General features: G+C 31.3%; 1 protein-coding gene and 1 long non-coding RNA gene across 2 annotated transcripts; one reads left to right on the top strand and one right to left on the bottom strand.

Moving 5' to 3' along the window:
• The first annotated feature begins 660 nt into the window (after positions 1-660).
• Positions 661-6,224, top strand: LOC101213550 (UBP1-associated protein 2B). Its single transcript, XM_011654830.2, is given in 4 exon segments — positions 661-921; positions 924-1,159; positions 1,161-1,971; positions 5,675-6,224. Coding segments are annotated over 3 exon segments (813 nt in total). The 5' UTR covers positions 661-755; the 3' UTR covers positions 1,572-1,971; positions 5,675-6,224.
• A 7,194-nt stretch (positions 6,225-13,418) lies between these two features.
• On the bottom strand, positions 13,419-14,278 carry LOC116406243. The gene is made up of 2 exons (XR_004219269.1): positions 13,971-14,278; positions 13,419-13,680 (listed from the first exon to the last, which is right to left on the bottom strand). It is a non-coding gene; the product is annotated as an uncharacterized LOC116406243 (long non-coding RNA).
• Positions 14,279-24,736: the final 10,458 nt, after the last annotated feature.

Below are 24,736 nucleotides of genomic sequence, written 5' to 3'. Positions count from 1 at the left end.
AAATCTCTCCCTCTAAATTTTTAAGTAAATTGATTAAATAAAAAATATTAAAAACTTAGTATTGTGAAAGAATAACTGAATACTTGTTTGACTAGGAATGGAGACAGACCCACATTTAGCCATAGACTTATTTGACCAAATATGGTGATTGATCCACAAGATCAACCATCTAGCCGTATAATATATGCTCTTTATATATATACACACACAACTTCATACTCTTTAGATACATATAATACTAATAACATTAGTTAGCACAATGGTAAAGTTGTCTTCTCGTCTTTTCTACCTTAACAAGATTTCTAGTATGTCCTTTCTACCATATGGATTGTCAAAGTGTCGATGACCAAACATAATATGGAGGCTATTTTTTCTATTTTGTAGGTTGTAAAAATGATTATATTAGAAAGAATAAGTTGATACCAAATATCAACTATATATCAACACCTATTAATATTTATGGAAAAGAAAACTACTACCATATAAATATACAAAGCTTAACCAAATTTGTAATTTAGCATAAAGTTATTCTTTAACAAAAAAAAAAAAAAAAGAAGAAGAAGAAGAAAAAACCCCTTAAATTAATGACAACAATTTCTCTATTTTATTATATATTAATTGATTTTCTCAAAAAAAGAACAAAATAATAATATTAATATTAAAATTTGCTTTAGACTCGGGGCAGTCCGCCGAAACCTTGTTTCGTCTTCCTCCTCTTCTTCTTCTTTTGAAGCCGCCGGCTCAGTAGCTCTCCAATGGAGGGAACCAACAAAACCGCCAAAAGAAAGCTGGTCAAGAAATCTGAAAACAAGGTCGATAAGAAACTCAAGAAAGAGCTTGAACATAACGTTCAGTCTCAACCAGTCGACGACGTCTCCGACTCCGATTTCGACGATCTTCCCAAACTCCTCGAACCCTTCTCCAAGACCAATTAATTGAGCTCATTTGCACCACCGCTCTCAAAGACCCAAATCTTCAAGCCCAAATTCGAGCTGCTGCCGACCGCGATGTTACTCACCGCAAGATATTTGTCCATGGCCTCGGTTGGGACACCACCCGAGAAACCCTAACTTCGGTTTTTGAATCTTTTGGTGAAATTGAAGATTGCAATGTGGTTATGGACAGAAACACAGGTAAGGCTAAGGGATATGGGTTTATTTTTGTTCAAATCCCGGCAAGGTGCAATTAAGGCGTTGAAGGAACCTAGGAAGAAGATTAATAACCGGATGACTTCGTGTCAATTGGCTTCTGTGGGTTCAGTGCCGCCCCCGCAAAGCCAGGAGGTTGGGCCGCGGAAGATTTATGTGGCTAATGTGCACCATAATGTGGATGCTGAGAGGCTTAGGGCGTTCTTTGCGAAATTTGGAGACTTAGAGATGGGTCCGATTGGGTTCGATCCCGAGACAGGGAAATCGAGGGGTTATGCCATTTTTATTTATAGAACGAATGAAGGTGCGAGGAAGGCTCTTGAGGAACCACACAAAGTGTTTGAAGGGAACAAATTGCACTGCCAGAGGGCGTCTGAGGGAAGAACAAGAATCAAAATTCCACACAGGCAGCGGAAAGCTTAGGGCAGAATCAGACGCCGGTTATGGCGGCAATGGCCGCAGCTCCTAATTTGCAATTGTTTGCTCAACATCCGGGCCTTAATCATCCGGTGTATGGTGGATATGGGAGTCCAGCTTTGGGAGGTGGTATGTTGAACCAGGGAGTAGTTCCCATGAGTCAAGTGGGTTTGGTTGGTAGTTCAGTTGGGGCTGGGATTGGCTTGAGTGGTTACAGTGGGGGGTCGTATGGCTTAAGCCAATTAAGTGCTGGTGGTTCGTCATTGCTAGGCTCTTATGGGCCTGGTTCGTCATCGTTGAAGGGGTTGCCGCACATTTACTCAAGCACAATGCTCGGTAAGACGGTTTCTGAATCGGGTCAGGCGGCTGCTGGTGGGTCTCTCGGAGGATACACGTCACACTTGTGGTATGAAATGTTTCATATTCTTTTTATTTACTGCACTTCTACCATTTAAATGTTTCAACTTTTCATTCAGTGCATATCATTAATTACAGTGATAGGTAGTATATAGATTATTGATGGGTACTGTTAAGAACTTAAGACTGTCATCAACAAAAGCCTGCGTGTATAATTGTGACTTAGATGATTGATATATGAAATACCTAGGATGGCCAATGGCCATTAGGAGGTAATTCTGAGAATTTGTAATTCATGAAGTGGCAATCAAATCCTTTCGAAATAAATAAATAACTCATGTGGTAATCAAACTACTTTAGCAATGAATAAAAATGCTCTTCTTAAAAGGTAGTCATGACCTCTGGCCAAGGCAGCTTTATTTAATACTTCACACATATTATCTTTGTTTATGTTTATGACATCGGGTAGAGTTTTCAAAGTACTTGGAAAGGAATTGGTAGGGACTTCTTTGAAAAGAGTTGGGTAAAGAAGGAGGTTTATGAATTTTGTTTAGTAAACTAGAGGAGGATGGCTTGTTGCTGTGGTATGCAAGAGGTTTTAGGAGAGATAATGTTTACAGGGTGCTGGTAGATGCGACTCCTATTATAGTAAAAGTTTAGGCTTAACAGCCAGCAAGTGTATCGATTTAGAAAAATGACGTTGAAACTGATTTATTGGAAGACCAAAATTTCTGCTTGATTGACTAAAAACCCATCCAAATGGATTGCTAAGCTTACAAGAACAGAATCAAATTGACCAAATAAACCTGATTTGTTATACTTATACCTAACAAATTTTGGTTATGAAGTTGCATCTGCGGCTCTGCCAATAAAGTCTTGTAATGGGTTACCTTGTTCTTGAGATCTGTGCCAATACATCCTTTCTATCTTGAGGGAAAACAATTCTTAGTAGCTCAAAGTTATTTTGAACGAACATGGGAGCCAGGATTTGGGATGTTAAATAATAACTCCCGCTCTTAATAGGACCTTGAATGCTCATTGGAGTTCCCATTACCAAAGGCAGTCCGGTGGTTTAAGAGATGCATCCTCCTATAAGATATACGAGGAGGATGTTTGATGTAGTATGAATACCTTTTGTTCTCTTTTACGTACATCAATCACCTCTCATATTATTGAAAAACTATCAACAGTTACTGGACTTTTGAGAAATAGCACCGGCTTGCCTTTATTTTGTTGATTGCCCAACAATGTGTATTGTCTATTGTGTACACAAGGGAGTCCACTGTCTTAGGGAAATAGAAACTAATTATATTAGTTTCCTTTCCACCAAAGTAAAAAAAAAAAAAAAAGATTACCCAGGCAAAACTTAATAGCTAATTGAAATAAAATACAAGACAATAACAATGTAATTCTGTAACAACCTACGTCAAGCTGAGAGAGTGGGGCTAGAGAGATATGTCTTTTGGTTTTGCCATTGTTGGGTAGTAAGGGATTTAGAACGCCTAAGAAGGTGTGATTGCTTGAGTTGGCTCAAGGCATGGTCTGGGATAACTACCAAAGTGGACCTCAAGGAAGTGGAGGGTAGGTATGGCAGCAATGTGCATGGTTGAACTTGAGACTTCTATAGCTATGGTGAATCTGGACACTTGTAGAGTATGCACTGTGTCCTTTGATCTTGTAAATTGGTGACTGTGTTTTATTTGTTTCCATCCACTATCTCACTTTTGATCTAATGGGTCTTTGAGCGGGGTCTGTCAGGTGTTCTGATACAGGGATCTAATGGGTTTTTGACCTGGGTCTGTTAGGGATATATCTGTGATCCTTAGGAGGAGATGATTATTGGGACAAGAACAAAAGAAAATTCAAGATAGAAAGATGTATTGGAAGGATGTTCAAAGGGGACTCTATTAATGCCTCTCCCTTGTATTTCTTTATTTTCTTCCAATAAATTTTTCAGTCTTTTTCCTCCCTTTCCTTTTAAGTAACAGTTGGAGCTCTTTTTCGAAGTGTTTTTTTGAGTCTTTTCATTGCTCTTTTTCGGTTGGTTTGACCTTCTTTATCCTTTCCTTCTTTTTTTACCCTTATTGTACATACGCACATCTAGAAGCAAACATCCAAATGCCGAGCGACCTCAAACTGATTCTTTATTGATCCTTTTGAAATGACATTTTTTATAATAAACTTTAAAGTGTTTGTTAAAAATTAAAATCAACTTATTTTCAATTTTATTGGTCACCAAATATTGCAAGTTTTAGGAAAAGAACACTTGTAGCCATCTAAATCAATAAAGCCCCCCTCTGATGACTATTTAGTTTTTGAAAATTGTGTTTGTTTTCTCACTACTTTTCTATGGTTTTCATCTCTTATTGATGTAATTACAAACACAAACACTAACTCTACTACAACTTATTTTTTACTTTGCTAACAGCTGGGTCAGTATCTTGTAATTTGAATAATATTAGAATTTTAGATTTGTAAAAAAGTTGCCGTTTGAGCACTGGGAAGTTGGCCAATTTAAAGCTCCTCTCCTCCATCTCAATTTTGAATAATATACCCAGAAGTATTTCTTTGAAATCAGATTCTCCAAGATGAGATTCATCACTTATATTTTATATATTTTTTTATTCTATGGCAGATTTCAAAAACAAAATCATTTTTTTTTAAACTACGGGCTTGTTTCATTTCCTGTTTTTGGTTTTTGATTTTTAGTTCTTAAAAAATAGGTGTGTTTGGTAACTAATTCACTTTGTTTGTTTTTAAAACAAGAAATTTGTTTTTTAAGTTAGGAAGGAAAACTGAAAATGTAAAAAGAAGGATTTTGTTTTTAAATCAGTCACCTAATATTTATGGTTTTTGTTTTTAATAAACCAAAGTTTAAAAACGGAATTTAATAAACAGAAAAACAAAAACCATAAACTGAAATGGTAACTGAATGGGGCCTACATCTTTTTTCGTAAAATTTAAAAAGTATGGCTTGATTTTAAAAAAACTCAAAGTAGAAGGAAGTAGTGTTTACAAATTTAATTCTCAAAAACGAAATGTTTTTCAAAATAGGCCTAACACATCCTAAGACTTAATAGCTATCCTCAAGCTTAAAGCATCTTTACCCTAATTGCTTCACCATGCAAACTCGAAAGAAACTTATCCCTTGTTTCACTCGTGTTCTTAGATCTTCTTCTCACCTAATTTGATTTTTTATCATGTTTTCATTTATTTTCCAATAGAATTTGCCTCGTCTTCCAATGATTTGAAAAGTGTTATCAGGTTGAAATTGTGTTTTTCTTTTGACTTGTACCGACCAGAAAACAATTCATCAAAATTTTATTTTATTTATTTATGAATTATTATGTTTCCTGATGGTCACAAATACTGAAATCTATCCCATCGGATGGTGCTTGTCTTTTAATTTTGAGCCAGTTTGGTTCAGTCTTTTAATTGCCGACTTAGTCACTTTCCCATCCTTCTCAATTATTAATTTGGATTTTTTTGGCACATTTCACTGAATTTGTTTTTGTACTTTCTTTTGATGATCGTTCTTTTGCTATGCTTTTTCTGATTAGATGGGTTTGGGGAACTTGTTGATTTTGTTGTATTTCAGTCAACAATAATAATGCGGATGTGTTTTTGGTTTTTGGTCTTTTACTTTTATTATTTTATTTTATTTTTCTTTTTTTCTATCTTTGATTTCTTGTTTCATTTTTCTTATTTGAATCTTCAACTTCATTGTTTTGATGGGAGTATTCATTTGACAGGCCAGATTATTAGTTTGCGTTGTCTTATTTCTTTTAGATGCTTGGGAATCCATATTTGCGTTTGAGGTGCTGCTGAACTTGTGGATGAATGATCCTGTACTTTTGGGAGAGTTTATGTTAAGAGCTTCATTTGGGCTAATTTGGCTTTGATACCTTTTCCAACAAACCCTTTTCGTTTCCTCTTACCGTTTTTCCTTTTCTTTCTTTTTCTTTTTTTTCCTTTTTTCCCTTTACTTTTCTTCTTTCCACCCCTCGTTTTAGTTTTATGTAGTAAGGACCTGCTGATTGGCACCAGCCTTGTGTTTTATACTTCACTTTTGTCAATATTATCATTTTTAATCTTTTTAAAGTTTCGTGTGTGTGTATATATATATATATATATATATATTTATTTGTATATATATATATATATATTTATAATTACTATTTTTGTGATGTCTTTTTTTGTCGGGTAATTTAATCCTTTTAAGACATTGGTTGAATATTTAGAGGCCCCCTTTCTGTCCTCTTGGAAGTGATAGAGTTAATTGAAGTCTCTTATTTATAATTACTATTTTTGTGAAGTCCTCTTGGAAGTGATAGAGTTAATTGAAGTCCTTTTAAGACATTGGTTGAATATTTAGGACTAACCAAACTTCTCAGCTGAGTCCAGTGCTTAAAATATTCAGAAGAGTGATGATAAGATGCCTATTATTTTGTACTATTATTATGCTAATTTTCTAGGCTATGAATATATAATATTCTTCTGTGCTCCAAGTTCAGAATTTGCAGTGGAAGAACTTTTGTTACGCAGGTTTCTCTTCCTTTTCTTTGGTAGCCGTTCATCGCCTTCATCCTCATCAGCCCCTTCTCTTCTTCATTTTGGTCATTTTTGCATCGACCCCAAATCTTCTTCCCTGTTTGTTGCCTCCATTGCCATGGTCTTGACCATCTAGTTCTAGAACCTTTTTTGAATCGATTCTTACGAGAGTTGACTTTAATAAAGTATAAACCTGACCCACAGCATTAGATTCTTTGAATTGGCTTGGAGGTTTGATTCTCCAAGTTCTTGAGTTGGTAACTCTAAAGGTCAGAAGGCTGATGATGGACAGAGAGCAGACAACTTGGAATATCATTATATTGACATCATTCTAATATAACACAAGGTAAGGGTATGGGCATGTGTGTATATATATAGTTATATATTTATGTTAGTACGTGTACTTCTTGCATTGATTCAAGTTAAGCTTTAGTTGATGCCTGATGTTTTCACTGCATCCTTGCAAAACTTTGAAACATTTCTATGGTTCCTGAATATTCAAATTCTTTTTGTTTATTTTTCCAGACAATTTTAATGAAATTTGTATCAACTAATGACACCATTTTTCTAAGAAAAAAAGGAAAGTGCTTCCTTGATTTTGGCAAATGTTTGGGGTTAGGCTTGGTCCTTTGATTTAAAAAATATTACACATTTAGTCTTTTTTTTTTTAAGTTTTGAGATTAATTTTCAAATTTACAGTATCGTTTCAATTTGATCGATTTGACTCCATGATTTACGTTTTAACTTTGGTTATTTTATTTGTTTAATTTTTCATTACATTTTAAACCTTGGTTATTTTATTTTTTAACCTTGTTTATTTTATTTATTATTATTTTCACTTTTAATCATTACTATTAGTGTCTATTAATTATTTAAAAATAATTACGAAGTAAGATTTATCATTTATTATTTAAGTAGTGAAACAAAATTAATAAACAGCAGCTAAAGACAAAAGTGAGTGAAAATTTGAGGTTTTAAAGTGAATCAAAAGAAAAGATATTTTCTCCTTATTTAAAAAATGTAAAGGAGTGATTTTAAAAAGGGAATGAATTTGGAATAATTTGGAATGGGGAACCAATAAAAATGCACACAATATTTGGTATTAGGCAAGAGTAAATTGATTCATTTCCGTATAGAAAAACAGAATAGATTCATCTCTCCTAAATTCCATGATTTATTTTGTAAGTATTGTTAATGATTTTCAATTAATTAATTTTCTCAATTCAATTTTTATATAAACTGTGATTTTGATTCATCATTCTGGGCTTACTGTCGAGGCGGACTACACATTTGGGCCCTTAGGGAGGCCCAACGAATCAAGCACACGTGGCGAAGAAGAAGGGTGGCTGAGAATGGAACCGACGTGGCGGAAAACATATTCTTTGAGAATCCTCTTTTAGAAGAATATTTTGGGGGAGAAAAGGAAAGGAAGATGGGAGGAAAGGAATAAAGAGAGGGTTTATGAAAAGGAAATTATTATTATAATTATTGTTTGTGAGAAGATTATGGAGAATTATTTATAATATTTATTTGGAAGAAGGATTACGATAAAAAGATTGTATTTTTTTTTTCATTTGTGTAAAAAAAGTGTACCAAAATAATTGTGAAAATAAAAAATGAAATTCTTGTTTTTTCTTTTTTTATGAATTCAATATAAAATGTAAAATGTGAACATTTTTTGCATTTGTGTAGAATTTTGTTGTTGTTCCTATCACAAGTTCATTTTCTTTAGTTATACCCTAATTCAAATACACCCAAATTTTACATTAATTCTTTTTGTTCATTTTGTATAAATATTTTTTGTTAGCAACTACAAAAGTGAAATTTTTTACATTAAATCAAATACACAGAATAAATTATATTATTTTTTTTCTTCATGTAAAATATGTTTTTGAAATTATTACAGTAAATTCAATTCATAGAGAAATTGTATTATTTATTTTTTTTCATTTGTAGTTCAATTTGTTAATTCCAAAAATATATGTTTTTTTCTTGTTTTGTTGCATTTTCAGAGATTCAGTAAAGAAATAATTGGAAAGGATTATAATAATAATAAAAAGTTAATTATTTAAGACAAAAACTTACAAATTTTTGTTATTTATTTTGTTGGAAAGAAGATTCAATGAAGTGTTGTGTTGATTATGGATTAAGGGTCCGTTTTGATTGAATTAAAAACATAATGTTTTTCAATAATACATTTCATTTTAAATACTTTTTCGAAAATGAGTTTAAAATTTAAACATTTAATGTTTGGTTAGATTTTTTTTATAATTGTTTATATATGATTTTGGTTTTTAAAGATTTCTTTAAAATACATTATTTTATAAATGAATTTTTAAAAAATACATTATTTTAATTTGCCAAACACTACCATTTTTTTCAAAATAGTTTTTTTGGCAAAATTAATCACTTTAGAATCTCAACCAAACACACCCTATATATCTCTTATTCTAAGCGAATCTCCACACCAATGAGAAGAATATCTAAAATAATAAGATCACGACACAATTGTACATTTTATTTAGAAATATGATCAATCATCAATGAGAAATGAGAACTTGTTAATCATAAATTGACTTAAAAGTTTAAGTTAACATATTCGTAAATTGAATGTTATATATCATTTAACAATTTTATTAAGTTAAACTTTGAAATTTTAACGATCTAATAGATCATACTAAAATTGAAAGTGAAGGAAGAAAAAGACTATAAAGTTCGAAAGAGATTAAAGTTCAATATGAAATTTGATAGAACTAAGTCATGCACAGCGGAAAAAGAATCGAATTTCTACCCTAATTGCCACAATTAACATGTAACCATAAACTAATCAAATTAGGGTTTTAAGAAGTATTACCTTTGAAGCTTTCAAAAGGTTTGATGTCTTCTTACCAATTCTACCCGAGACCACCACTAGTACTCAACTGCTATCCTCTAGACAAAGAACCGGGTTGTGGGACCCAATTTTGGTGTAGAAAGTAGTGGAGATAAAATGAGATTGGAAGCTTTTTTTTTTTTCTTTTGTTGAGATTATGAAAATGATAAAAGAGGCAAAAGTCCTTCAACATTTGAAAACATCTCTATTTATAGCCTAATTACATGCAAAAATGCATGCAATTCAATTGCCAAATCTCAACACCTAATATTCCACTAACAATTAGTGGAACTTAGTGGGCTAGGTGTCTATATCTCATATAGCCACATATCCCACTAAGAGTTAGTGGGATTATCCAACAAAATGTTGGATTTTCCCACTAACTTAGTCCAAGGGTAAAATGGTCATTAGATTTTTCTAGTCAAAAGTCAAACTTTGACTTTTCTAAGTCAAAAGTCAATATTTTGACTTTTTACCATTTTGTCCGTCTTGACTAATTCCAACCTCCCGAGCATGAATCCGCATTCATTTTTCCAAAATTCAAATCACATTTGAATATAAGGCCGGTCAAAGTTTGACTTTTCAAAGTCAAAAGTCAACATTTTGACTTTTTACTATTTTTGACCAATTCCGAGCTTCTTAGTATGAATCCGCATTCATACTTATAGTATGTAAAACATAAAGCTCTATTTCTAATTAGAAGACCGACGATTATATCACTGTATATGTCGGTTTTCCTTTCTTCTCCCTATTCGAACAATTCGACTTATTTCATCACACTGTTCTAAGTTTAATCCATATGAGCTAGCAGAGGAACCTAATGGACCTATAGATCATGGGCTCCAACGATTCAAGATTAACTAGCTAAACTCTTTTAAACCGAGTTAATCAACATTCGTTAACTAACGGGTCATTCCACTAAAGTCCCGTAGTTGCACTCCCCTCACTATAGATATATTTGTGTCCATTTGATAAAACCATAATCAGTAAGTTAATCCTTCACAGGTTGCTCGTAACCTTGGCTGGGTCAAAATACCGTTTTACCCCCAGGATTACATCTTGCTCCTTAAGTCCCACTAATCCACTATTGAACAATTGGTTTAAGGTTCAACCTATAAACTTAATCCCTCTCGGGCCAATGAGAGGGTGGGGCCCCTTGTTCAAGACTTGGATTCAGTGCTTAAGAGAGCAACCTATCTACTAACCCTAAAGCGGGTAGGAGTGAATTCCATCTTGTACCCTATGTTCCCAGCTATCCACCCGATCTTACCCCTGAAATGGGAGGCTTATTGGGCCAACGCTGATGAGCTGCCCTCACCTATGCAGATCTAAAGATAATCTCGTATGAACAGGAGTTCATAGTTAACTCAGGATTAAGACTAAGTTACCTAGGTCATCAATAATTGAGATAGTCAGTTTTAAACAGTAAACGGTGTTATAACGTAAAAATGACTAATTCATGGTTCAGTCTTATGTAAACATTTTACATAGGATGCCCCCACTTTCATGTCTCTACATGAACGATTAGGATCACATCGTTTGTACTACAAAGTGGGCCGCATCCATAGTCTCTCAAAATAAGGCGCCCAACCTTTATTTCATATACTATAGACTATTTAGGCTATATACTCGAACTTGATCCACGTTTATGTTTACACATAAAGTTCAAGTTTATTCAAAAAATAGCCTTGGAACTTTGATTTATTGGATTTAAGATTATAATATTTTAATTTCTCAATAACAACTTTATTGAATAGAATATGATTTACAAACTACGAGTTTTAGGACAAAAAATTCCAACAAAATTTTCTATTTCATATGTGAACCTTCGTGAATGAAAAATATACAAATTAAATTAAGTAAAACATTTAAAAAAGTGAATGAAGTTAGATTATTAGAATTTGAATAATTGACTTCCGTTAATATGAACAATACTCTGAATTGCCGTATCAAACTTGAATATGAATTGGACTCTTAAACTTTGATAGATAACTTAGCTTCAAAGTGAGCATTCCACAATATAATTGATACGTAGTCTTTTAATTATTTTGTTTGTAACCCGTCATTGAAACTTGCAGCATAATAATTGCCCTCATGACATGATTAGGTTTATAACTTGGTTTGGACTCCATTGAGCTTAACTTTCATATTGTGATTGTTTATTTCCTAATCAATAGGATTACTCAATTAATAGTGTGGAATGAAAAGTGTTATGCATGAATGGGGAAGAGGAAGCTTTGAGATTAAGTTATGATCACTTCCCTATACCCTTTGTTTAATATGAACATTTTTCTTTAATTATCATTATTAGTCTCATTGTTCTTGACATCTCTTTAACAAAGTGGAATGTTTATTGTTTTTATAATTAGTTTCATTTTTAGTTCTTTAGTGAAATCTTATCTATTAAGAATATATGAGAGCATGTGTTTTTAAGGATAAATATATATAAGCAACGAAAAAGAGTTCAACATGGATAATTAAGTTCTTATGATAAAGGAAAGGACACGTTTTCTAGATAACTCATTCACATGTCCATAATGATATGATATTGTCTACTTTGAATATACACCTACATAACTTTGCTTTTAGTTTTATCCCAAAATATGTCGTATTAACAGAGACAGTTGTCATTAACCTTAATGATTATTCTCTCGCCCAATAAAATATTGAAATGAAATATTGAAAAAAGAACTTCTTAAAAGAAAAAAAGAACTAATAATGGTGGAAATGAAGTGTGATGTCAAATTGTGTCCCAATGGGGAATGGGTTTTAATTCTCACAATATCTCTCTCCTTCAATCAACTTTAATTTTTGGAATTTTGAAAATTGACTAATGCACCAAAACGGAACCCAATCACTTTCCTTAAATGGAATTCAATATTTCCCTCTCAAATCCGAATACTTTGCCCACAAAAGCAACCAATTTTCTTTTAAACACAAATACACATTTAAATTTACACAAAACAAAACCCCCCCTTCACCCTTCACCCTTCACCCTTCACCATTCTATTTCCCCTACAAAACCAAAAAAGACCCTTATTTTTATATCTATTCTATACCCTTTTAATCATCATAATTAAACCATAATCAAACTTTAATTTCAAACATTTCAATATATTAAATACAAGTAATCTATCAAAATTTATTATTTTCTGTATGAAGAAAAAAAATTTGTGGGATGGATTATACGTATTCTATATTATTTTTTCTATATATATAGATGACCTCTTCTTTGATGTGCATGTGCCAGTGCACTTTAGTCTCTTCTAATGGAGAGATTTGGGAATTAAGTATAAGCCTAAGAAAAGGAGAATTGTAAGGTTTATAATTTGGTAACTAAAATCAGAAGTTTGCATGAGGTTTTGAAGTATAATTCATATGAATATTATTCACAACAATTTTCAATAGTGTTTGTTTTGTTTTATATATACGAAGAAGATTTCTAATACAAAGTGATGTATATGCACTGGAGCCTCATTTGTAATGAATTTTTTAAAGCTAAAAACTTTGGTTGTATTAAAATTGAAGCTAACAAAGATTAATTAATTTTAATCAAAGTGTCAAATACAAGAAATGAATTTTTTATTTTACTTTTGAAATAAAAATAGAGGAGAACGAAACAATCACGATTAGAATAGAATGGAAATTTGTATCAATCATGATTAAAATAAAAATGAATCTTCATGTAATTAAGAATAAATTTCAATGGATGTTTACCTAATAACATTCTTTTTTTGTTTCTTTAATCAATTTCTCCCTTCATATGTTCTTCACCAATTTCCTAATTTTCTCAACCCATCTCCCCGTCTCCAATTTTCTCTTTATTTTTTTTTTCCAATCCAAAGGCTATGAATACCAATTGAAAATTATAAACTTCTGTTGAAATTGTAATTAAAATAAAAGCAGTAGAACATATCATATCACTTTAATAATATATCAAAAACTACAAATGAATATTAAACAAACACATGTGACAAAAGAACTCGCAACTTGAATAGTACTGTAATATATTTATAAAATTTCTTCTATACGTTAGGATTATATAATAAATGTAAAATGATAGAAAGGTTACGTGAATAAACACTTAAACTAAATGAATTTTATTGATCTCGTTGTTGACAACAATTATGAAAGAAGCACACAACGATATGTAAGGATAAAACCTTTGTATAAATAAGCAATAAAATTGGACGACAAGAGGGTCAAGGAATTTAGATTTTCCTTGTTGAAATGCTAATTATTCAAATAATTTATACTTGATCCGATCATTTTCCCGATCTCTGCTTTAATAATTCCATGGTCAATTATCAATGGGAAGTTAGTTCTTGACTGATGCTGCAAAACAAATGAATAAAAAATCAAATTAACAAAAAAAAAAAACATTAAGTTGAAAGAAATAAACAATCAATTTTTTTTGGATGAGTTTTCATTCTAAAATTTCGACTCTACGATCCCTTCAATTTCTAGCATCAAAACTATTAAAGTAAGGAATGCGAATCTTATCAAACACACTAATTTCAAGAATAAAGGTTAAATTTTGCCTTGCAACTAAAATTTATCTCACTTAAAAAATTAATTATTGCCTTAAAGAAAACAAACATTTCTGTTGAGATTGAAGAAAATACCAATAGTCTTTTCCGTGCAATCATTGTTGCATTTCTGATGACATGAAGCATTGGCATTGCCTTTTGCATCACATTCTTTCCTGCATGTTAGTACACATGATTCCATTTGAGGCCATAGTTTCATTCCTTCGGCGATACTTTTGATCTTTTCGGCCGCCTGAAGATCTGGGCTCATGTTAGCGGTCGTCTGTGCCTTGGAGAATTGTAGTGATCCCATCACAACAATGCACATAAAGAAAACAACCATAATGTTTTTTTGCCATTTTTTAGTTTTAGCTTTCTGTAAGTCTTTTTTTTTTTTTTTTGTTATGGGCTTTATGGTGTGAGGAAAGGAGAAGACCATTTTATAGCAATTTTAGTTGTTAAATTTAGATTATTTAGCAAAAAGTAGGGTTTTCTCTCACTCTCTCTCTCTCTATTTGTAACAAGTGGCCCGTGCATGTTTGTTTGTTCTCTAAATACAAGCAGAGGAAGAAAGGGTCATGACATCAAATAAAATGGTTGTGTTGACTAAAAATGATGTCTCAAATTAAAGGAGAATAAAAAATGAAAGCATATACAGCCTAAAGTGTGTAACAAACGTGAAAACTCAAAGGTCAAGGTCGATGTTAATTTTATTCTTTCACGAACAAATAATTGTTGAAAACATTCCTTTTTGAACTACTCCTCTTTTACGGAAGTCCCTTGTGTCTTTAATCTCCATGATGTGGTTAATTTACTTTACCAAAAGCAATAACAATACTAATTATTTCAAAATAGTTTTACGTTGTAAAAAAATAAAAGAAAGAAAGAAGTGTGGTTAATTTAATAGAGAGTGCATTGAGTCAATTATAGAATTCAAAACACTCATCACAAACTTAATCATAAACAATATACCTCAAACCCGGCCCCAAAGTATTTAGGGCACATTAATATGATTTCAATTTTACCCAAAATACAACCAAATATCATTCCTCTTATATGCAGTTGAAATATACGTACAACTTCTCATTTTTCTAATTAAGAATTTAATTCAATCAATTTTTACCTAAGAACGTTCTTTTTTTTTCTTTTTACCATTTTCTCCCTTCCTATATCTTTCACCAATTTCCTAATTTTTCCAACCCATCTCCCCATCTCGAATTTTCTCTTTATTATTTTGCATTCAAAGACGAATATTCTTCTATCATCTTAACAAACTTTCATTTTTCTCTTTACAGTATGAATTACCAATTGAAAGTAAACTGATCTTAAAATTGTTACTAAAAGAGAAAGGTAATACTTTTACCGTCCAAATGGTTTGTTTTGTAGAGGGCAGGTGGTTCAACAAAGAAATGCAAGAATACATGGAACATTTTCTACATACAAGCAACCTTTCTTCGTAGGCTATAGCATTGACCAACTTTTCAACGCTTTTGGACGAAAATAAAAATCGACTCTCGGGCATATTTTTTTCAGCTTTTGTGGGCAAGAAACTTTAATGTCACTCAAACGAGACAACCCAGTAGGTATATGTGAATTTTTGAAAACTTTGGCACCGTTCAAAATTGGGTCCTTTCTTCATAGGCTATAGCATTGGCCCCTTTTATAACGTTTTGGAGCAAAAATAAAAATCGACTTTGGGTTTTGTTTTTTTTTTTGGCTTTTGTGTGCAACAAACTTTAATGTCACTCAAAACGAGACCACTCACTTGTTAGATATGAATTTTCGAGACTTTCGACATTCTTCTAAATTTGATCTTTATTTCGTGGGCTGCATTGTCCCTTATTTTGACGTTTTGGGACGAAATTAAAAATCAACTCTCAGACTTTTTTTTTTTCGGCTTTTGTGGACAAAGAACTTTAATGTCACTTAAAACGAGACCACCGAGTAGTTAGATGTGAATTTTTGAGACCTTCGGCACCGTTCTAAATTGGATCTTTTCTTCGTAGGCTATAGCATTGACACTTTTTTCAACGTTTTGGAACCAAAATGAGAACCGACTCTCAGACATATTTTTTTTCGACTTTTGTACACAAGAAACTTTAATGTCACTCAACATGAGGCCACCCAGTTGTTAGATGTAAACCTTGGAGACTTTTGACACCGTTCGAAATTGGGTCCTCTCTTCGCAGGCTATAACGTTGCCCTTTTTTCAATGTTTTGGGACGAAAGTAATAATCGACTCTCTGGCATATTTTTTTACGGCTTTTGTGGGCAAAAAACTTTAATCTCACTCAAAACGAGACCATCCAGTAGTTAGATGTGATTTTTTGAGACCTTTGACACCGTTCTAAATTGAGTCCTTTCCTGGTAGACTATAGCATTGGCCCCATTTTTCAATGTTTTGGCTGAAAGTGAAAACCGACTCTCGGACATATTTTTTTTTCGACTTTTGTGGGCAAAAAACTTTAATGTCACTCAAAATGAGACCAACCAGTTGTTAGATTCAATTTGTCAGACCTGTAGCACCATTCTAAATTGGATCATTTCTTCGTAGGCTATAGCATTTGCCCATTTTTCAACGTTTTAGGGACGAAAGTAAAAACCGACTCTCGGGCATATTTTTTTTCGACTTTTGGGGCAAGAAACTTTAATGTCACTTAAAACAAGATCACCCAATAGTTAAGATGTAAATTTTCGAGATCTTTGGTACCGTTCTAAATTGGGTCCTTTCGTCGTAGGCTATAGTATTCGCCCCTTTTATAACGTTTTAGAACTAAAGTAAAAATCGAATCCTAGACATTTTTTTTTTTTTTTGTCTTTTGTGGGAAAGAAACTTTAATGTCACTCAAAACGAGACCACCCAGTAGTTAGATGTGAATTTTTTAGACCTTTGGCACCGTTCTAAATTGAGTCCTTTTTTTCGTCAGTTATAGCACTGACCCATTTTTCAACGTTTTCGGACGAAAGTAAAATCCGACTCTCGGGCTTTTTTTTTTTTTTTTTTACTTTTGTGGCCAAGAAACTTTAATGTCACTCAAAACGAGACCACGGTAGTTAAATATGAATTTTCCAGAACTTCGGCATCATTCTAAATTGGATCCTTTTCTCGTAGGCTATAGCATTGGCTCCTATTTCAACATTTCAGGATTAAAATAAAAGTCGACTCTCGAACATATTTTTTTCGGCTTTTTGTGGGAAGAAACTTTAATGTCACTTAAAACGATATCACCTAGTAGTTAGATGTGAATTTTCGAGACTTCGGCACCGTCCTAAATTGGGTCATTTCTTCGTAGGCTATAACATTCGCCCATTTTTCAACGTTTTAGGACCAAAATAAGAATCGACTCTCAGACATATTTTTTTCGGCTTTTGTGGGCAAGAAACTTTAATGTCACTCAACATGAGGTCACCCAGTAGTTAGATGTGAACCTTCGAGACCTTTGACAACGTTGTAAATTGGGTCATTTCTTTGCAAGTTATAGCGTTGGCCCTTTCGTCAACATTTTGGGACGAAATTAAAAACCGACTCTCGGCATATTTTCTTCGGCTTTCATGGGCAAGAATCTTTAATGTCACTCAAAACGAGATCATCCAGTAGGTAGATGTGAATTTTCGAGACGTTCGACACCGATCTAAATTGGGTCCTTTCTTCGTAGGCAATAGCATTGGCCCATTTTTCAACGTTTTGGGACCGAAATAAGAAACGAATCTCAAGCATATTTTTTTGGCTTTTGTTGGCAAGAAACTATAATGTCACTCAACATGAGGCCACCCAGTAATTTGATGTGAACCCTCGAGACCTTTGGCACCGTTCTAAGTTGGTCCTTTATTCTCAGATTTTGGCATTGGCCCTTTTTTCAACGTTTTGGGACGAAATTAAAAACCGACTCTCAGGCATATTTTCTTATGCTTTTATGGGCAAGAAACTTTAATGTCACTCAAGATGAGACCACCCAGTAGTTAGATGTGAACTTTTGATACCTATGACACTGTTCTAAATCGGGTCCTTTCTTCTCAGGCTGTAGCATTGGCCATTTTTTCAACGTTTTGGAACGAAAATAAAAATCGACTTGCGGGCATATTTTCTTCGACTTTTATGGACAAGAAACTTTAATGTCACTCAAGATGAGACCACCTAGTAGTTAGATGCGAACTTTTGATACCTATGACACTCTTCTAAATCGGGTCCTTTCTTCTCAGGCTGTAGCATTGGCCCTTTTTTCAACGTTTTGGGACGAAATTAAAAATCGACTTACGGCATATTTTCTTCGACTTTTATGGACAAGAAATTTTAATGTCACTCAAGATGAGACCACCCAGTAGTTAGATGTGAACTTTTGATACCTATGGCACTGTTCTAAATCGGGTCCTTTCTTCTCAGGATGTAGCATTGGCCCTTTTTTCAACGTTTTGGGACGAAAATTAAAATCAACTTACGGGCATATTTTCTTTGACTTTTATGGGCAAGAAACTTTAATGTCACTCAAGATGAAACCACCCAGTAGTTAGATGTGAACTTTCGAGACCTTTGGCATCGTTCTAAATTGGGTCTTTTCTTCGCAGACTATAGCATTGACTCAGTTTTAAACGTTTTGGGACCAAAATAAGAACCGACTCTCAGGTATATTTTTTCGGCTTTTGTTGGCAAGAAACTATAATGTCACTCAACATGAGGCCACCCAGTAGTTTGATGTGAACTTTCGAGACCTTTGGCACCATTCTAGATTGGGTCATTTCTTCGCAGACTATAGCATTGACCTTTTCTTCAACGTTTTGGGATGAAAATAAAAACTGACTCTCTGGTATATTTTCTTCCGCATTTATGGGCAATAAATCTTAATAACTCTCAAAATGAGGCCACCCAGTAGTTAGATGTGAACTTTCGTGACTTTTGGCACCATTCTAAATTTATGATGGAGGCGGATGTTTTATAATAGATAAATAAATAAACCAACAAAAATTAATTATCCCCTATGATCTAACAAAACGTGATCATCCTAGAGGTATTCGTGTGAATGACGAATATATTTGAGATTTATTTTCTTGGACGAAATTGCAACAAATTTTCCTCTAAATAAATGGAATATCTCAAAGTCGGATTCTCAGTTAGTTATCCGATTGTACCTAAAATTGAAACTCAATCTTTGATGTGCCAGTGTACTTTAGTCTCATCTATAGGAGAGATTTGGGAATTAAGTATAAGCCTAAGAAAAGGAGAATTGTAAGGTTTATAATTTGGTAACTAAAATCAGAAGTTTGCATGAGGTTTTGAAGTATAATTCATATGAATATTATTCACAACAATTTTCAATAGTGTTTGTTTTGTTTTATATATACGAAGAAGATTTCTAATACAAAGTGATGTATATGCACTGGAGCCTCATTTGTAATGAATTTTTTAAAGCTAAAAACTTTGGTTGTATTAAAATTGAAGCTAACAAAGATTAATTAATTTTAATCAAAGTGTCAAATACAAGAAATGAATTTTTTATTTTACTTTTGAAATAAAAATAGAGGAGAACGAAACAATCACGATTAGAATAGAATGGAAATTTGTATCAATCATGATTAAAATAAAAATGAATCTTCATGTAATTAAGAATAAATTTCAATGGATGTTTACCTAATAACATTTTTTTTGTTTCTTTAATCAATTTCTCCCTTCATATGTTCTTCACCAATTTCCTAATTTTCTCAACCCATCTCCCCGTCTCCAATTTTCTCTTTATTTTTTTTTCCAATCCAAAGGCTATGAAATACCAATTGAAAATTATAAACTTCTGTTGAAATTGTAATTAAAATAAAAGCAGTAGAACATATCATATCACTTTAATAATATATCAAAAACTACAAATGAATATTAAACAAACACATGTGACAAAAGAACTCGCAACTTGAATAGTACTGTAATATATTTATAAAATTTCTTCTATACGTTAGGATTATATAATAAATGTAAAATGATAGAAAGGTTACGTGAATAAACACTTAAACTAAATGAATTTTATTGATCTCGTTGTTGACAACAATTATGAAAGAAGCACACAACGATATGTAAGGATAAAACCTTTGTATAAATAAGCAATAAAATTGGACGACAAGAGGGTCAAGGAATTTAGATTTTCCTTGTTGAAATGCTAATTATTCAAATAATTTATACTTGATCCGATCATTTTCCCGATCTCTGCTTTAATAATTCCATGGTCAATTATCAATGGGAAGTTAGTTCTTGACTGATGCTGCAAAACAAATGAATAAAAAATCAAATTAACAAAAAAAAAAAAACATTAAGTTGAAAGAAATAAACAATCAAATTTTTTTTGGATGAGTTTTCATTCTAAAATTTCGACTCTACGATTCCCTCAATTTCTAGCATCAAAACTATTAAAGTAAGGAATGCGAATCTTATCAAACCCACTAATTTCATGAATAAAGGTTAAATTTTGCCTTGCAACTAAAATTTATCTCACTTAAAAAATTAATTATTGTCTTAAAGAAAACAAACATTTCTGTTGAGATTGAAGAAAATACCAATAGTCTTTTCCGTGCAATCATTGTTGCATTTCTGATGACATGAAGCATTGGCATCGCCTTTTGCATCACATTCTTTCCTGCATGTTAGTACACATGATTCCATTTGAGGCCATAGTTTCATTCCTTCGGTGATACTTTTGATCTTCTCGGCCGCCTGAAGATCTGGGCTCATGTTAGCGGTCGTCTGTGCCTTGGAGAATTGTAGTGATCCCATCACAACAATGCACATAAAGAAAACAACCATAATGTTTTTTGCCATTTTTTAGTTTTAGCTTTCTGTAAGTCTTTTTTTTTTTTTGTTATGGGCTTTATGGTGTGAGGAAAGGAGAAGACCATTTTATAGCAATTTTAGTTGTTAAATTTAGATTATTTAGCAAAAGTAGGGTTTTCTCTCACTCTCTCTCTCTCTATTTGTAACAAGTGGCCCGTGCATGTTTGTTTGTTCTCTAAATACAAGCAGAGGAAGAAAGGGTCATGACATCAAATAAAATGGTTGTGTTGACTAAAAATGATGTCTCAAATTAAAGGAGAATAAAAAATGAAAGCATATACAGCCTAAAGTGTGTAACAAACGTGAAAACTCAAAGGTCAAGGTCGATGTTAATTTTATTCTTTCACGAACAAATAATTGTTGAAAACATTCCTTTTTGAACTACTCCTCTTTTACGGAAGTCCCTTGTATCTTTAATCTCCATGATGTGGTTAATTTACTTTACCAAAAGCAATAACAATACTAATTATTTCAAAATAGTTTTACGTTGTAAAAAAATATAAAAGAAAGAAAGAATGTGTGGTTAATTTAACAGAGAGTGCATTGAGTCAATTATAGAATTCAAAACACTCATCACAAATTTAATCATAAACAATATACCTCAAACCCGGCCCCAAAGTATTTAGGGCACATTAATATGATTTCAATTTTATCCAAAATACAACCAAATATCATTCCTCTTATATGCAGTTGAAATATACCTACAACTTCTCATTTTTCTAATTAAGAATTTAATTCAATCAATTTTTATCTAGGCAAATAAAAAATAAAAATTGAATCAATCAAGCAAAGTCTAACGTCCGAGATATATATATATAAATAATAGATTGCAAGCATGTTTGCAATAATTTATAATTCAAAAAATAAAAAATAAAAACATATTTAGAGTAGCTTTGCGAAAACATGATTAACTTTTGTATGAACACTTACAAAAAAAGAATTAATTAAATGAAATTGTGTTCAATAAAGTTTGTATATAAATGATATCAAAAAGAAATCTAAAAATTGATTAGTTTAAAAACCATCTTCAAAGAAATATTTCTAATGTAAAGTGTTATAAATATAAATTTCTTTAACCTATATAGGATTGGATTTTGCATAATAATCATCTTTAATTTTTTCAAAAAAATAAAAAAATTCATACCTTTTTAAATGGTTGTCATCATTTTTTTGTAAAAGTCCAATATAGAAATGTTTTCAATGTTTTCACAAACTCGATCAGTTCGTTGGTTCAACATAACTATGTACTGCATAATTTTTTTTAAAAAAAAATAAGTTTCATAATATTTAAAAATGGATGCAATGTACATGTACAACTATTTTCATGATTATTATTTCCACAGTTGGTGAATTGTACCTCAAAATAAGAGTATATCAACAAAGTTCATTGTAGTTATATTTTAAATGAAGATATCACTTCATCAAAAATTCAACAATAGTTTATAGAAGTGTAAATGGTAAAAGTGACCGCTCCTCATAAATTATCAACATTAATCATTTGATTAATTAAAATTTAATATTCTTAGAAGCCCATAAATTTTGATTTTTAAAATATTAGTCACCTAATTCAATTCAATTTGTGTATTATTAATAATTTATTGATTCAAAATCTTGAAATAAGAAATAGGACCATTTTGATATCCTAACTCTGCAAACTTTTTTAAAAAGAAGAACAATGATGTCACCCTATAATTAAATTAATTGTCACATTCATCATTTTAGATTAACAAGAAACTATATTATATTGTTGATAAAAAGAAAACAAGTTATAGAAAGTGGTGTTACAATAGTAGAGCATTAATTTCATCCATCAATTAGATTTATTTGAAATGTCATGTTTTATTGGTGGGTTATAATAAATTTTGATTTGCTTTTTCAACGTTTCACTCAAGTCTACAAAAAATACTTACTTATATTCATACTCATACAGCTATCAATTTCTATAATATTACTCTCTGACATCAATTAATACTTAAGAAATAAATGGATAAAAATTATAATAATTCATAAAAGTACTCAAATCATCATCATTATTATTATTTAGATTTGTGATCTCTTATAATATTTCATAAATAAGATATTTTCTCTGTTAAGATTTGTTCTTTTTTAATTTAATTGAATGTGTATTTTTTTTTCTTCCCTTTCAAATTCAACCATTACTTAAATTACTTGTAAAACAAACATGGTTTAAGCATACACAGCTATCTATTTTTCATTATAGCAATCATACCATATAAGCATTTTGTAAATGCAACTAAGAATGTAGACCAAATAGCAATACAGCTCAAAGTTTAGAATACGATATCTTTAAATATAAATAGAGATTTTAAGAATTTTAGTTCAGTCGATCTGAATATTTTAGTAAACAGAATCAAATAACAAAAATAAGAGGAATAGAACGAAAAAAAGGATGTCTAACATATACACGTATATGATTTGAAAGAAAATAAAATTAGATGGTAAGTATTTTTTATATATATATAAAGAAAAAGGTATGAAAAGTTGAGATCCATCTGAGAAATAAAAAAAGTAAAGTGTGGAATAATAAATAATATTTAAAAGTTGTTTGGTTTCATTTTCCAATAGTCACGTCCAAATGGCTTTTCGAAGTCTCAAAACGAGCCCTTAACACAACAAATCTTGCCCCCAAGCCCTAAACATTATTTAATTAACCACACCACGTCAATATTATCAGTTTACAACTCCTAGGCAACTATTTTTCCCTATTTAAATTATGGTCCCATTTGCCACGTTTCATTTCCTTATTGGTTCCAACCCAATTCTACCCTTCTTTTAATCACATAATTAGCTTCATTACTTTTTTATTTATATATATATGGCTTCCTACTTGTCCTAAGCCTTTCAACCTTTTCTTTTTTTTAATAGAAAAAAATAACTTTTTATTCTCATTCTCATTATATATATATATATATATATATTGTAAACATTACAATCCTCTTTTAACGACGGATGAAGATATATTCGAATCTATAATATGGAAAAAGAGATAATGGAAGGTAAGAATTTTGGCTTTTATTTTAAATTATATAACTAAATGTAGATTGTTTTAAATATGTTGGTTTGATTTTAATTTTGAATTAGTTTTTTAAATAATCAACTCCTTTGTTTTCTTTTTTTGAAAATTGTGGCCAATTGTAATCATTTTGTTTTATTTTATTATTTAGATTGGGATAACTTAGACTTTCAGACATTTTTCTCTCCTACATTATTGGGAATATTAATATTTTATTGCTTACAATTTAACGTGGTTAATTATTTTGCAGTTTCATGATTTAAAAGTTTTCTAATTTAGCATAGGATATATATTTTCTTATATCTCTTTTCTAAAGAAAAAAAATCTAAAAGTGAATTTAATAATTCAAAACATTACTATATTACTATATAAAAGATCTATAATTTTGAGTCATCCTTCTAGCAATAATTTAAAATTTTAAAAAGAAATATTGAACCAACTCATAAATGTAAAAAGAGGGTTGTTTTTCATTTTTTTAATAATCTCTTTATAGATCAATCTTTGTAGAATCTATAATTTGATTGTTTTATTATTATTATTATTTTCTTTTTATAATATATAGAGTGAGAAATTGAATCATTGACTTTAAAGTCGATAGTATAAATATAATATCAATTGAACTACTTATTTTGAACATTTTTGGATGCTACAACGTTGAAGAATTAGTTAAAATTGGTATTGTTTTTTTTAAAGAACAAAATAATACTTTAACTACATCACCATGGAAATGAGAATATATTCATTAGCCAATGCCTTCTTCACATCAAGGCATAATTGTATCAATCTTACTTTAATAAGTTCCCATTTTAAATGTGTTTTACACACTCTTTTTTTCCCTTTTTGACATTTTAAATTAGTGTAGTTTAAGTTTAGTTATATTATTTCTTTTTTGGAAAATTATTCGATAGGAACAAGTATATATCACATTGTATATATATAATAAAGAGATTAATATAATCTTATCAATAGACTCAATACAAATATTAATATATTCGTTTTTCTAAAAAAAAATATTATTACTGT

The sequence above is a fragment of the Cucumis sativus genome, unplaced genomic scaffold, assembly GCF_000004075.3.
Source record: "Cucumis sativus cultivar 9930 unplaced genomic scaffold, Cucumber_9930_V3 scaffold78, whole genome shotgun sequence".
Classification (NCBI taxonomy): Eukaryota; Viridiplantae; Streptophyta; class Magnoliopsida; order Cucurbitales; family Cucurbitaceae; genus Cucumis; species Cucumis sativus.
The sequence above is the reverse complement of the archived record's forward strand: the minus strand, read 5'-3'. Positions and strand labels throughout refer to the sequence as shown.